At 48.2% G+C, this 14,569-nt stretch overlaps 1 protein-coding gene across 2 annotated transcripts in view; it reads right to left on the reverse strand.

Moving 5' to 3' along the window:
• Nucleotides 1–14,569, reverse strand: part of LOC126947138 (granulocyte-macrophage colony-stimulating factor receptor subunit alpha) — a 58,502-nt gene that overhangs the window by 31,136 nt on the left and 12,797 nt on the right. For both annotated transcript variants that reach the window (XR_007722940.1, XM_050777762.1), the window contains 3 exons: nucleotides 10,571–10,634; nucleotides 4,188–4,289; nucleotides 1,129–1,250 (listed from right to left, as the gene is read on the reverse strand). Coding sequence is in view for 1 of the 2 variants with exons in the window: in XM_050777762.1 (XP_050633719.1) it covers nucleotides 1,129–1,250; nucleotides 4,188–4,263 (198 nt within the window). In the remaining variant the exon portion in view is untranslated. The remainder of the gene's footprint in view (nucleotides 1–1,128; nucleotides 1,251–4,187; nucleotides 4,290–10,570; nucleotides 10,635–14,569) is intronic.

Raw genomic sequence — 14,569 nt, forward strand, 5'->3', positions numbered from 1 at the left:
TATATCTCTATATCTCTATATATCTATATATCTCTCTATATATCTATATATCTATATATCTCTCTATATATCTATATATTTCTATATATATCTATATATCTATATATTTCTATATATATCTATATATCTATATATTTCTATATATATCTATATATCTATATATGTATCTATATATATCTATATATGTATCTATATATATCTATGTCATCTGGGGTAACATAGGAAGATCATCCATCCATCCGTCTAATATGTATAGAATTATCAATCTACCGATCATGTATTATCACCTATCTATTAGTCAAAAAATTATCTATCACCTACCTATCGATCGTCTATATTTCTCTGTTCCTCTCCTTCCTCTTTATTCTCTGTCTCTGTGTTTCTCCCTCCTTCCCTCCCCTCTCCCCGCTCTTCTGTCTCTGTCTCTTGTGTTTCAAAAGCCCTGACCTTAATCCCTTGGGAGGCCACGACGGTGAAACACTGACGAAATCCCAGACAGTTTACTTTTCTCCAACCTTCTTCGACCACAGACGCAGACTCACCTCCAACTGCACTTACCAGGATTTCTCGGGCTAAAATACGGTGGAACACGCTCACCCCAGAGAACCAGCCTGTGATACACACTGTGGACGTGAACTAACAGAACTTTCCCAGCCTACTTGAGATTATGGCTCCCATGTTTCTCCAAATACCGCACTTGTGCTGTCTGTGTCCGTGGCCCTCTCGCTTTAATTTAATTTAATTTATTATGATCATTATGTTTCGAGATGGAAACATAATGAGTTTCGCTCTTGTTGCCCAGGCTGCAGTGCTGTGGCACCATCTCGGCTCACCACAACCTCCGCCTCCCAGGTTCAAGCAATTCTCTGGCCTCAGCCTCCGGAGTAGCTGGGATGACAGGTGCGCACAACCACGCCCGGCTAATTTTGTATTTGTAGTAGAGACGGGGTTTCACCGTGTTGGTCAGGCTGGTCTCCAGCTCCCGATCTCAGGTGATCCACCCGCCTCGTCCTCCCAAAGTGCTGGGATGACAGGCGTGAGCCACCGCACCTGGCCGGTCCTGTTGCTTTTAAGTCAGAAAGGGCTGTGTGTAAAGGACAGGGGTTGAGCATGGGAAATTGGTCTCACCCTGGGTTCCACGACTCTGTCCTTCTTGTCAGTTAGGAAACACCTGCTGAAGGTTGTGTTTTCTCGGCAGTCCCAGGTTAAATTCATCGTCCTGGCGTCGAACCTCACATTGAGGCTAGAGGCTACAAGGAGTGGGCCCTGAATTCAGAATTTCCTCTTTTTCTGTTTCCTTTTTCTTTTCCCTTCCTCCCTCCCACCCTCCCTCCCTCCCTCCCTCCCTTCCTTCCTTCAATCCCTCCCTCCCTCCCTCCCTCCTTTCTTTCTTTTCTTTCTCTCTTTCTTTTCTTTCTTTCTCTTCTCTCTCTCTCTCTCTCCTCGGTCTCTCTCTCTCTCTTTTCTTTTTTTTTTTTTTGAGATGGAGTCTCGCTCTATCACCCAGGCCAGAGTGCAGTGGCCGGATCTCAGCTCACTGCAAGCTCCGCCTCCCGGGTTCACGCCATTCTCCTGCCTCAGCCTCCCGAGTAGCTGGGACTACAGGCGCCTGCCACCTCGCCCGGCTAGTTTTTGTATTTTTAGTAGAGACGGGGTTTCACCGTGTTGGTCAGGCTGGTCTCGAACTCCCGACCTCAGGTGATCCACCCGCCTCGGCCTCCCAAGATTCCGGGATTACAGGCGGGAGCCACCGCACCCGGCATTTCCTGTTTTTTCTCTTCCCATCTGGCTCTAGGAGGTGAAGTTCACGACTGGAACCTGCTGAGTTTCCTCTGTCACCCACATGGCCCCAGGACATCCCACATCCTCAGGAATCTGTTCCTCCCTTGTCCACCTTCCCTCCTTTTCTCAGCCCCCTTTGCTGTTTCTGAAGAAAGGAGATGTCTACTCTGCAGAAATACTCAAAAACCACCTGAAGACTGGAGGAGGTGGCTCACGCCTCCAATCCCAGCATTTTGGGAGGCTGAGGCAAAAAACTGGCTTAAGCCCAGTAGATTGAGATCAGCCTGGGCAACACAGCAAGACTGCATCTCTGAAAAAAACACAGTTTTTTAAAAGTTTAAATTAGGCAGGCGTGGTGGTGCACATCGGCAGTCCCAGCTCGCTGTCTTTCCACATGGAGATGTTTACTGCACAAATCATCAAAAACCGGCCGGGCACAGTGGCTCACACCCGCAATCCCAGCCCTTTGGGAGGCCGAGGTGGGCGGATCACCTGAGGTCACGAGTTCGAGACCAGCCTGGCCAACATGGTGAAACCCCGTCTCTACTAAAAATACAAAAAAATTAGCCGGGTGTGGTGGTGGACGCCTGGAATCCCACCTGCTCCGGAGGCTGAGGCGGGAGAATGGCGTGAACCCGGGAGGTGGAGATTGCAGTAAGCCGAGATCGCGCTATTGCACTCCAGCCTGGGAGACAGAGCAAGACTCCATCTCAAAAATAATAATAATAATAATAATGATAATAAACCAGTCTTTGCAACATAGCAAGACTCCATCTCTACAAAATAAAAATAAAAATAAAATATTAAATTAGCTTGGCGTGGTGGTGCATGTCTGCAGTCCCAGCTACTCGGGAGGCCGAAGGGGCAGGTTCTCTTGATCCCAGAAAGTTGAGGCTGCAGCGACCCGAGATCGCGCCACTGCACTCCAGACTGGGTGACAGAGCGAGACCCTGTCTCAAAAAAAAAAAAAAAAAAAAAAAAAAAAAAAAAAAAAGGAGAAAGAAAACCACCTGAATGAGAACAGGCAAAGGCGCTATCCAGAGTGATAAGTCTCAGAACACGGTTCCCAAATTATGGAACCTTGGCAGTTTAAAATAAAACTGACGGAATGTGAGAAAATTGCAGACACAGAAAAGCTGCCTATGTCTGTCTTCCCTGAACCAGGTCACAAAATATCTGCAAATATTTTCCTGAAGCAGACCTGACACCCTCAGTCCAGAGGGTCCCTCCCTGAAATGCAAATCAAAACCATAAAGAGATATCATTCCACACCAGTCACAATGGCTATTATTAAAAAGTCAAAAAACAAGAGGCCGGGCGCGGTGGCTCACGCCTGTCATCCCAGCACTTTGGGAGGCCGAGGCAGGTGGATCACATAAGGCCAGGAATTTGAGACCAGCCTGGTCAACATGACAAAACCCCATCTCTCCTAAAAATACAAAAATTAGCTGGGCATGGTGGCGGGCGCCTGTAGTCCCAGCTACTCGGGAGGCTGAGGCAGAAGAATCGCTTGAACCCAGGAGGATGAATTCGCAGGGAGCCAAGACTGAGCCACTGCACTCCAGCCTGGGCAACAAGAGCGAGACTCTGAAGAGAAAGAAAAAGAAAAAGAAAGACAGAAAGACAGAAAGACAGAAAGAAAGAAAGAAAGAAAGAGAGAGAGGGAGGGAGAAAGAAAGAAGGAAAGAAAGAAAGAAGGAAAGAAAGAGAGAGAGAAAGAAGGAAAGAAAGAAAGAAGGAAAGAGAGAAAGAAAGAGAAAGAAAGGAGAGAAAGAAAGAAGGAGAAAGAAAGAAAGAAAAAAGAAAGGGAAAGAAAGAAAGAGAGAAAGAAGGGAGGGAAGGAAGGAAGGAAAGAAAGAAACAATGGAAGGAAGAAACAGAGAGAGGGAAGGAGGGAAGGAAGGAAAGAGAAAGAAAAAAGAAAGAAAAAGAAAGAGAAAAGAAATGAATCAGGAGGGAGAGAAGGATGGAAGGAAGGAGAGAAGGAAGGATGGAAGGAGGGAGGGTAGGAGGAAGAGAAGGAAGCAAAGGAGGGAAGAAGGGAGGAAGGAAAAAGGAAGGAAGCAAAGAACGAAGGAAGGAAGGAAGAAACACTTTGGCCCCAAGGAGACCTGGGTCCTCATCTTGGCCCCGTCACTACCTAGATGGTCTTTGGGTTACACCGTGGAGGTCTCTGAGCCTCTGTTTTCTCATCTGTAGAATGGGTGGATGGACATTAACAGCAGAAAAGGAGGTGAGGACAAGAGGAATTCTCAGCTTCTGGTGGGTCGGCTGGTGCTTACTGGGTCCCTCATAAACATTAGAGAGGAAATGCAAATGCACCCAGGTATCCACGTAGGTCTCCAGACACGAGACGTCTAAACGAGGGCTGCAGGGAAGGTTCAGCCACAGGTTTCCGTACTTACCCGGTTTCTCTGGGATCAGGAGGAATGCTGGCTGCAGCAGCTCACACAGTACAAGGCTTGTGACCAGGAGAAACATGCTGCTGGCCAGAGAGAAGGGAAGAGCTGCAGGACAGAAAGCGTCACACAGTGAGAAGCGTGGCTCTCCCAGGACATTCCTGGCAGGGGACCCCAGGGAGGTGATCTGGGGAAACAAACCAGCTGCTGACCTGGTCAAATGGGGGGTCGTGGCCAGCTGTGGAAGGTCTGCATGGCCATTATTCTGTCTCCCACATGGGATTAGGATGTCGACATCTTTGGGGCCATTATTCTGTCTCCCACATGGGATTAGGACATGGACATCTTTGGGGCCATTATTCTGTCTCCCACGTGGGGTTAGGACGTGGGTATCTTTGGGGCCATTATTCTGTTTCCCACATGGGATTAGGATGTGGACATCTTTGGGACCATTATTCTGTCTCCCACATGGGATTAGGACGTGGACATCTTTGGGGCCATTATTCTGTCTCCCACATGGGATTAGGACATGGACATCTTTGGGGCCATTATTCTGTCTCCCACATGGGATTAGGACGTGGACATCTTTGGGGCCATTATTCTGTCTCCCACATGGGATTAGGACATGGACATCTTTGGGGCCATTATTCTGTCTCCCATATGGGATTAGGACGTGGACATCTTTGGGGCCATTATTCTGTCTACCACATGGGATTAGGACATGGACATTTTTGAGACCATTATTCTGTCAACCACATGAAAATTAGGACATGGACATCTTTGGGACCATTATTCTGTCTCCCACATGGGGATTAGGACGTGGACATCTTTGGCGTCTCAAGAGGGTCAATCTAGTGTCAAGCTTCCATGTTTCATGGGTCATGGCTCAGCTGACCTTCACGAGGGAACCCACGGCTGACACTAAAGGCAGGTTCTGACACTCTTCAAGGAAGTTGCAGTGACTTTTATTCATTTCTCATAGCTTTTACTTTCTGTTAATAATTAGTGGATTTGGGGGAACAAAACAAGAAAGGATGGCTCAGATTTTCATTTTGATAACTTTTTTTTTCTTGTTTTGCTTTTTTGTAATTTTTTTTTTTTTTTGAGACGGAGTCTGGCTCTGTTGCCCAGGCTGGAGTGCAGTGGCGTGATCTCAGCTCACTGCAAGCTCCACCTCCCAGGTTCATGCCATTCTCCTGCCTCAGCCTCCCGAGTAGCTGGGACTACAGGTGCCCGCCACCTCGCCTGGCTAATTTTTTTTTTTTTTGTATTTTTACTAGAGATGGGGTTTCATCATGTTAGCCAGGATGGTCTCGATCTCCTGACCTCATGATCCACCTGCCTCGGCCTCCCAAAGTGCTGGGATGACAGGCGTGAGCCACCGCGCCCGGCCCTGCTCTTTTATACTTTTTAAAAAATCTTGACTTTTGCAACAGCTATAACAGGCAAGTGAAAAAAAAAAAGAAAAAAAAGAGGAAGAAAAAAAGAGTACATAAAACGACATGAATGAATTTTAAATACTTATGACTAAGTGAGAGAAGCCACGTTGCGATGGCTGCAGACTGAGTCATGCTGACAGTTGGACACTGTGGAAAAGACAAAATCATGGAAATAGTAAAAAGATCAGGAGTTGGTAGGCGTTGGGCAGAGGGAGGGATGAATACACGGACCTCAGAGGATTTTTAGGGCAGTGAAACTACTCTTGATTCTTCTTTATGCAGAAAGAGGAAGAAGAAGAAGAAGAAGAGGAAGAAGAAGGAGGAGGAGGAGGAGAAGGAGGAGGAGAAAGAGCAGGAGGAGAAGGAGCAGGAGGAGGAGGAGCAGGAGGAGAAGGAGGAGGAGGAGAAGGTGGAGGAGGAGAAGAAGCAGGAGGAGGAGAAGAAGCAGGAGAAGGAGCAGGAGGAGGAGGAGGAGAAGGAGCAGGAGGAGAAGGAGGAGGAGGAGAAGGAGGAGGAGGAGAAGGAGGAGGAGGGAGGAAGGGAGGAGGAGAAGAAGCAGGAGAAGGAGCAGGAGGAGGAGGAGGAGAAGGAGCAGGAGGAGAAGGAGGAGGAGGAGAAGGAGCAGGAGGAGGAGAAGGAGGAGGAGGAGAAGAAGCAGGAGAAGGAGAGGAGGAGGAGGAGGAGAAGGAGGAGGAGGAGGAGGAGGAGGAGGAGGAGAAGGAGGAGAAGGAAAAGCAGGAGGATAAGGAGCAGTAGGAGGAGAAGGAGCAGGAGGAGAAGGAGCAGGAGGAGAAGGAGCAGGAGGAGAAGGAGCAGGAGGAGCAGGAGGAGGAGAAGGAGCAGGAGGAGGAGGAGCAGGAGGAGGAGGAGAAGGAGGAGGAGGAGAAGGAGGAGAAGGAGAAGGAGGAGGAGAAGGAGCAGTAGGAGGAGAAGCAGGAGGAGCAAGAGGAGAAGGAGGGAGGAGAAGGAGCAGGAGGAGAAGGAGCAGGAGGAGGAGAAGAAGGAGCAGGAGGAGAGAAGGAGCAGGAGGAGGAGGAGGAGAGGAGGAAGGAGCAGGAGGAGAAGGAGCAGGAGGAGGAGAAGAAGGAGCAGGAGGAGAAGGAGCAGGAGGAGGAGGAGGAGAAGAAGGAGCAGGAGGAGAAGGAGCAGGAGGAGGAGAAGGAGGAGGAGGAGAAGGAGCAGGAGGAGAAGGAGCAGGAGGAGAAGGAGCAGGAGGAGAAGGAGCAGGAGGAGAAGGAGCAGGAGGAGGAGGAGGAGAAGAAGGAGCAGGAGGAGAAGGAGAAGGAGCAGGAGGAGGAGGAAGAGAAGGAGGAGAAAAGAAGCTACTCTGTATGATTCTACAAATGTTGGATCCATGTCATTATACTTTTATCCAAGCCCATAAGGACGAAGAAGAAAAAAGAGGAGGAGGAGGAGGAGGAAGAAGAAAGAAGGGGAAGGAGAAGAAGAAGAAAGAAGAAGTAGGAGGAGGAAGAAGAGGAGGAGGGGGAGAAGTAGAAGGAAGAAGAGGAGGAGGAGGAGGAGGAGCTACAAACTCAACCAATTGTCACCAGAAAATATTTAAATTCATTTATAACCTGGAAGCCCCCATTTTGAGATGTTCCCCCTTTATGGACCAAACTAATGTATTTCTTTCTTTCTTTTTTTTTCTTTCACTCTTGTCTCCAGGCTGGAGTGCAGCGGCGCCATCTCGGCTCACTGCAACCTCCGCCTCCCGGGTTCAAGTGATTCTCCTGCTTCAGCCTCCCGAGTAGCTGGGATTACAGGTGCGCGCCATCATGCCCAGCTAATTTTGTATTTTTAGGAGAGATGGGTTTTTGCCATGTTGGGCAGGCTGGGCTCGAACTCCTGACTTCAGGTGATCCACCAGCCTCAGCTTTTCAAAGTGCTGAGATGACAGGCGTGAGCCACTGTGCCGGGCCTTTGTAGCACCTTTAGATCAAGCGTCTGTGCCTGGTGGAAACCACCTGGCCATTCTGTGGTTCCTGCTCCAAACCTTCTCTTTCAAAGATTGCATCTCTCGGCCAGGTGCAATGGCTCACGCCTGTCATCCCAGCACTCTGGGAGGCCGAGGCGGGCGGATCACGAGGTCAGGAGTTCGAGACCGGCCTGGCTAACATGGTGAAACCCCGTCTTTACTAAAAATACAAAAACTAGCCGGACGTGGTGGCGTGTGCCTGTCATCCCAGCTACCCAGGAGGCTGAGGCAGAAGAATCGCTGGAACCCCGGGAGGCGGGAGTTTGCACTGAGCCGAGATTGCAACTCAAAAATTAAAAAAAAAACAAAAACAAAAACCAAAACGATTGTGTCTCTCAGACCGTTCCTCTGCAAGAGAAACCTCACTTGCTAAGGGGAAGTAAAAGCTTCGAGACCGCACCTGTTTCTTCTTCTCCTGCCCCCGGCTCGTGTCTAGCCCACATGCATAGGCATGTGGCTGCCTCCTCCAGTGGACTGCGGCGCCCCGCTTCTCGGAGCCTGCTCTGAGGTCTTGCAACTGTTTCTCGGCGCTGGGCAGACTGGCCTGTGGCACCTTAGAGATGCACGTTCTGTTGGGGTGGGGCCTGACCTTGAGATTCACATACATATTCCCCAGGTGGTGTTAACAGGTGTAGAACTCTTGTTCCATGAGACTGGTCCCCTCCGCTGAGTCACTAAATGTTTGGGATATTTGCGAACTTCGCTTGCACTACCACTACAACTACTACTGATTATTATTATTGTTACTATTATTATTATTATTTTGGAAAAGTCTTGCTCTGTCGCCCAGGCTGGAGTGCTAATGGCATGATCTCGGCTCACTGCAACCTTCGCCTCCCAGTTTCAAGCGATTCTCCTGCCTCAGCCTCCCGAGTAGCTGGGATTACAGGCACCTGCCACCACACTCAGCTAATTTTTGTATTTTTAGTAGAGATGGGGTTTCACCACGTTGGCCAGGCTGGTCTCAAACTCCTGATCTCAAGTGATCCTCCTGCCTCAGCCTCCCAAAGTGCTGGGATAGCACTTATAGGCGTGAGCCACCACACCCACCTGCTACTTGTAAGCTTTCTAGGAAGCCAGCAGATGCCTCCCCAAATACGTCTGTAGAAGATGAGTATATGCCACCGCAAAACACATTTCACCCCAAAATATATTTATTTGACATATTTTGAAATGGACCTGTCTCTTGGCCGGGCGCGGTGGCTCGCGCCTGTCATCCCAGCACTTTGAGAAGCTCAGGTGGGCAGATCACTGGAGGCCAGGAGTTCAAGACCAACCTGGACAATATGGTGAAACCCCATCTCTACTAAAAATACAAAACTTAGCCGGGTGTGGTGGCGGGTGCCTGTACTCCCAGCTACTCGGGAGGCTGGGGCAGGAGAATCACTGAAACCCAGGAAGCAGAGGTTGCCGTGAGCTGAGATCGTGCCACTGCACAGCAGCCCGGGCAACAGAGCGAGACTCCGTCTCCAAATATTAAAAATAAATAAATAAATAAATAAATAAATAAATAAATACAAAACAAAAACCAAAACAAACAAACAAAACATAAAACCAAGCTACTGGCTGGGTGTGGTGGCTCACAGCTGTAATCTCAGTACTTTTGGAGGCTGAGGCAGGCAGATCATGTGAGGTCAAGAGTTCGAGACCAGCCTGGCCAACATGGTGAAACCCTGTGTCCACTGAAAAACAAAAACAGACAAACAAAATTTAGCCAGGTGTGGTGGCGTACCTCTGTAATCCCAGCTACTTGGGAGGCTGAGGCAGGAGAATTGCTTCAACTCCGGAGGCAGAGGTTGCAGTGAGTTGAGATCGCTCCACTGCACTCCAGCCTGGGCGACAGAGTGAGGCTCTGTCTCAACAAATAAAACTAATAAAATAAAATAACCGGATACGGTAGCTCACGCCTGTAATTCCAGCACTTTGGGAGGCCGAGGTGAGCAGATCACATGAGGTCACGAGTTTGAGACCATCCTAGCCAATATGGTGAAACATTGTCACTACTAAAAATACAAAAATTAGCCAGGCGTGGTGGTGGGCGCCTGTAGTCCCAGCTACTCGGGAGGCTGAGGCAGGAGAATCGCTTGAACCCGGGAGGCGGAGGTTGCAGTGAGCTGAGATCACGCCACTGCACTCCAGCCTAACAGCTTGAGCGAGGCTTCTTCTCAAAAAAATAAAATAAAATAAAAAGTAAAATAAGTAAACAAACAAACAAACAAAAACGTATAAAACCAAGCTGCAGCCCAACCAGCTTGGATACGTGTTCTCAGGATCTCTTCAGACTATTTTCCCCAGGACTTGGTCACTCATATTTGGCTCAGAATAAACGTCTTTAAATATTTTGCAGTATTTGGCTGGTTTTTTTTTTTTTTTTTTTTTTTTTTTAATTCTTTTGAGACGGACTGTCGGTCTTGTTGCCCAGGCTGGAGTGCAGTGGCGCGATCTCAGCTCACTGTGACCTCCGCCTCCCGGGTTCAAGCGATTCTCCTGCCTCGGCCTCCCGAGTAGCTGGGACGAGAGGCACGCGCCACTACACCCAGCTAATTTTTGTATTTTTAGCAGAGACGGGGTTTCACCATGTTGGCCAGGCTGGTCTCGAACTCCTGACCTCATGATCCCCCCAACTCAGCCTCCCAAAGTGCTGGGATGACAGGCGTAAGCCACCGTGCCCTGCCGTCTCTCTCTCTCTTTTTTTTTTTTTTGACAGGTTCATGTGTCTCTTCTGCCTGGAGACCCCTGTCCCGCTGCTTCAGGGGGATGTGCGCTGTCAGGAGGATGTGCACTGTCAGGAGGATGTGCGCTGACATGTTAAATTTGTCATAGGTCAGACAGTTCCTCATTCAGATTCTTCTGCCCTGAGTTCTCACTTCTATCCTGGTTCATCATTACGGAGCCAAACATTTCAGTTCTTTAGACTTCACTTAAAAAAAAATCCCCAACCACATTACCGACAGCCCAAAGGAAGCACGTACAGGGTTCTACGCAAGCATCTCCGCTTCTCGAATCGGCTGTCTCCACGGCTTTTCCTGCTGTAAACTGTGAAAGGTAAATACATCTCAGGACCCCAACATCACCAAGGCAAGGGAAAGGTCATACTGGAAACTGGCTCAGGCAAACCTGCCTCCCGTTTTATTCGTAAATAAGGTACTACAAAGATTTTTAAAATTACATACCAGGGCCGGGCGCGGTGGCTCACGCCTATAATCCCAGCATTTTGGGAGGCCGAGGCTGGTGGATCACTTAAAGCCAGGAGTTCGAGACCAGCCTGGCCAACATGGTGAAACCCTGTCTCTGCTAAAAATACAAAAAGTAGCCAGGTGTGGTGACGGGTACCTGTAATCCCAGCTACTCTGGAGGCTGAGGCAGGAGGCAGGAGAATCGCTTGAACCCGGGAGGTGGAGGTTGTAGTGAGCTGAGATCGCGCCATTGCACTGCAGCCGGGGTGACAGAGCAAGACTGGATCACCCCCCCAAAAAAGTACGAAAGCAAATTGTGCCCTAAGCACCTGTCATCACGAATTCCTGAGGCTCTGCCATAGGCCCACGTCCTTAACCTCAGCAAAATAAACTCTCTAAATGGACTGAGACCTGTCTCTGACATGCCTTTTTTTTTTTTTTTTTTTTTTTTTTTTTTTTTTTTTTTTTTTGGTTTGACAGGACGTTTTGCGCTCATGGAAAATTATGCAATATTTTTACGTTTGATATGTACTGCTTATCCTTTTTTTTCTCTTCTTCTTTTTTGTGTTTACAGAATGGGTTTTCTTTCCCCTTTCTGGAAATTTTCGGTTGATCCTAAAATAGAGTCTGCCTCGCTTCCTTCTCGGATTCAAAGCAAGAATGATGGAGAGCGAGGGAAATCATGATATTTTACCCCAAAACAGGGCTCCGTGGTATAATGAGGATTTTTAATTAAAAACCCTTTGGTCCCGGGCACAGTGGCTCACGCCTGTAATCCCATCACTTTGGGAGACCCGGGCGGGTGGATCACCTGAGGTCAGGAGATCGAGACTATCCTGGCCAACACGGTGAAACCCCGTCTCTACTAAAAATACAAAAATTAGCCGGGCGTGGTGGCAGGTGCCTGTACTCCCAGCTACTCGGGAGACTGAGGCAGGAGAATCGCTTGAACCCGGGAGGCGGAGGTTGCAGTGAGCCGAGATCGCACCACTGCACCCCAGCCTGGGTGACAGAGCAAGACTCCATCTCAAAACAAACAAACAAACAAGAGCAAAACAAAACAACAAAAAAACCCCCTTTGATATCAACAACCTCTGGAAGACATTTTCTCCTACCTCCATAACAATAGGACGGACCTTCCAAGGAGAACAATTGTTCTTGTTTTTTTGTTTGCTTGTTTGTTTGTTTTTTCCTGTTATCTCATTATCTGTTATAGAAAAAAAGACCAAGATCTTTTTTCCTTTTTTTTTTTTTTTTTTTGGAGATAGAGTCTTGGACTGTCGCCCAGGCTGGAGTGCAGTGGCACAATCTTGGCTCATTGCAACTTCTGCCACCCAGGTTCAAGCCATTCTCCTGCCTCAGCCTCCCAAGTAGCTGGGAAGACATGCACCCACCACTGCACCCAGCTAATTTTGTATTTTTAGTAGAGACAGGGTTACACCATGTTGGAGAGGCTGGTCTCGAACTCCTGACCTCAGGTGACTCCACCCGCCTCAGCCTCCCAAAGTGCTGGGATTACAGGCGTGAGCCACTGCGCCAGGCTGACAAATGTTTTATATTCAGATCTTAGTTAATCTCTTAAGGATTGGGAGGGTCTGGAAGAAAAAGATCCAGCTGTGTCCAGCTATGTTAATACAGATTATTATTATCATTATTATTTATACACAGATTCACTCTGACAAGATGGCATGATCTCAGTTCACTGCAACCTTTGTTTCCTGAGTTCAAGCGATTCTCCTTCCTCAGCCTCCTGAGTAGCTGGGATTACAGGCGCATGCCACCACGTCTAGCTAATTTTTTGTATTTTTTGTGTTTTTACTAGAGACGGGTTTTCACCATGTTGGCCAGGCTGGTCTCGAACGCCTGACCTCAGGTAGCCCGCTAGCCTCGGCCTGCTGGGATTACAGGCGTGAGCCACCACCCCCAGCAGAGATTCTTTACAGATGCAAATTTTCTCTAACAAAGGACAGCTTTGGGGGGTCATTCCAAAATATGGCAAAGAAGGCTGGGCACGGTGGCTCATGCCCCTAATCCCAGCACTTTGGGAGGTTGAGGCAGGTGGATCACCTGAGGTCAGGAGTGCGAGACCAGCCTGGCCATCACGGTGAAATCCCATCTCTACTAAATAATAATAACAATAATAATAATAATAATAATAAAAAACATTATCTGGGTACGATGGCTCATGCCTATTAACCCAGCTGTTTGGAAGGCTGAGGCAGAAGAACTTCTTGAACCTGGAAGACGGAGGTTGCAGGGAGCCAAGACGGCACCACTGCACTCCAGCCTTGAAAACAGAATGAGACTGTCTCAAAAGAAAAAAAATAATAAAAGAAATACGAGTAAGAAACATGTTTTGGGGAAAAATATGTTGTTTTTTCTCTTTGTCTTGTAATGTTTGCCAGAGTGGGGTTGGAAGGTAAGTCACAATATATAGATATATTGTGGTATATTTATATATATAATATATAGGGTAAAATAAATCCCATTTGATGAGAATTTATGGTCTGTAGGGCATGCCTCCCCAGCCAGACCCCTTAGATACGAATTTGGGCAACATAAAAAAAAAAAAAAAAAGTCAGAGGCCCAGTGTGGTGGCTCACCCCTGTAATCCCAGCACTGTGGGAGGCTGAGGCATGTGGATCACTTGAGGTCAGGAGTTCAAGACCAGCCTGGCCAACATGGTGAAATGTCGTCTCTACTAAAAATACAAAAATTAGCCAGGCAGTAGTGGTGGGCGCCTGTAATCTCAGCTACTCGGGAGGCTGAGGCAGGAGAATTGCTTGACCCTGGGAGGCAGAGACTGTGGTCAGGTGACATTGCGCCACTGCACTCCAGTCTGGGCGACAGAGTGAGACTCCATCTCACAGAAAAAAAAAAAAAAAAAGGAAAGAAATAAAGAAAAGACAGAGAAGAAGAAGCCGGGCACAGTGGCTCACGCCTATAATCCCAGCACTTTGGGAGGCCGAGGCAGGTGGATCACGAGGTCAGGAGTTCGAGACCAGTCCGGCCAACATGGCGAAACCCCGTCTCTGCTAAAAATACAAACAAAATGAGTGCGGCATGGTGGCAGGTGCCTGTAGTCCCAGCTACTCAGGAGGCTGAGGCAGGAGAGTCACTTGAACCCAGGAAGTGTAGATTGCAGTGAGCCGAGATTGCGCCACTGCACTCCAGCCTGGGCGACAGAGTGAGACTCCATCTCAAGAAAGAAAAAAAAGAACAAACAAAAAAAATCAGAGTTCAGTCCTCAGTAGAAATTCTTCTTTCCCCCCAACCCTATAACTTTTTTTTTTTTTTTTTTTTTTTTTTTTAACTAGGTTCCAATCCTCTATCCTTTCTGTAGCCTCAACGTGGTGGTGTACAAGCTTCTGAATCTCATTGTGGGATGGAGTCCTCATTCTGAAGAATCTTGTGTATATACATTATATAAATGTGTAAATCTGACTAGGTGCGGTGGCTCACGCCTGTAATCCCACCACATTGGGCGGCCGAGGCGGGCGGATCACCTGAGGTCAGGAGTTCAAGACCAGCCTGGCCAACATGGTGAAATGTCGTCTCTACTAAAAATACAAAAATTAGCCAGGCAGTAGTGGTGGCCGCCTGTAATCTCAGCTACTCGGGAGGCTGAGGCAGGAGAATTGCTTGACCCTGGGAGGCGGAGACTGTGGTCAGGTGACATTGCGCCACTGCACTCCAGTCTGGGCGACAGAGTGAGATTCCATCTCACAGAAAAAAAAAAAAAAAAAAAAAAAGGAAAGAAATAAAGAAAAGAAAAGACAGAGAAGAAGAAGCCGG

This window comes from Macaca thibetana, chromosome Y, assembly GCF_024542745.1.
Source record: "Macaca thibetana thibetana isolate TM-01 chromosome Y, ASM2454274v1, whole genome shotgun sequence".
Taxonomy (NCBI): Eukaryota; Metazoa; Chordata; class Mammalia; order Primates; family Cercopithecidae; genus Macaca; species Macaca thibetana.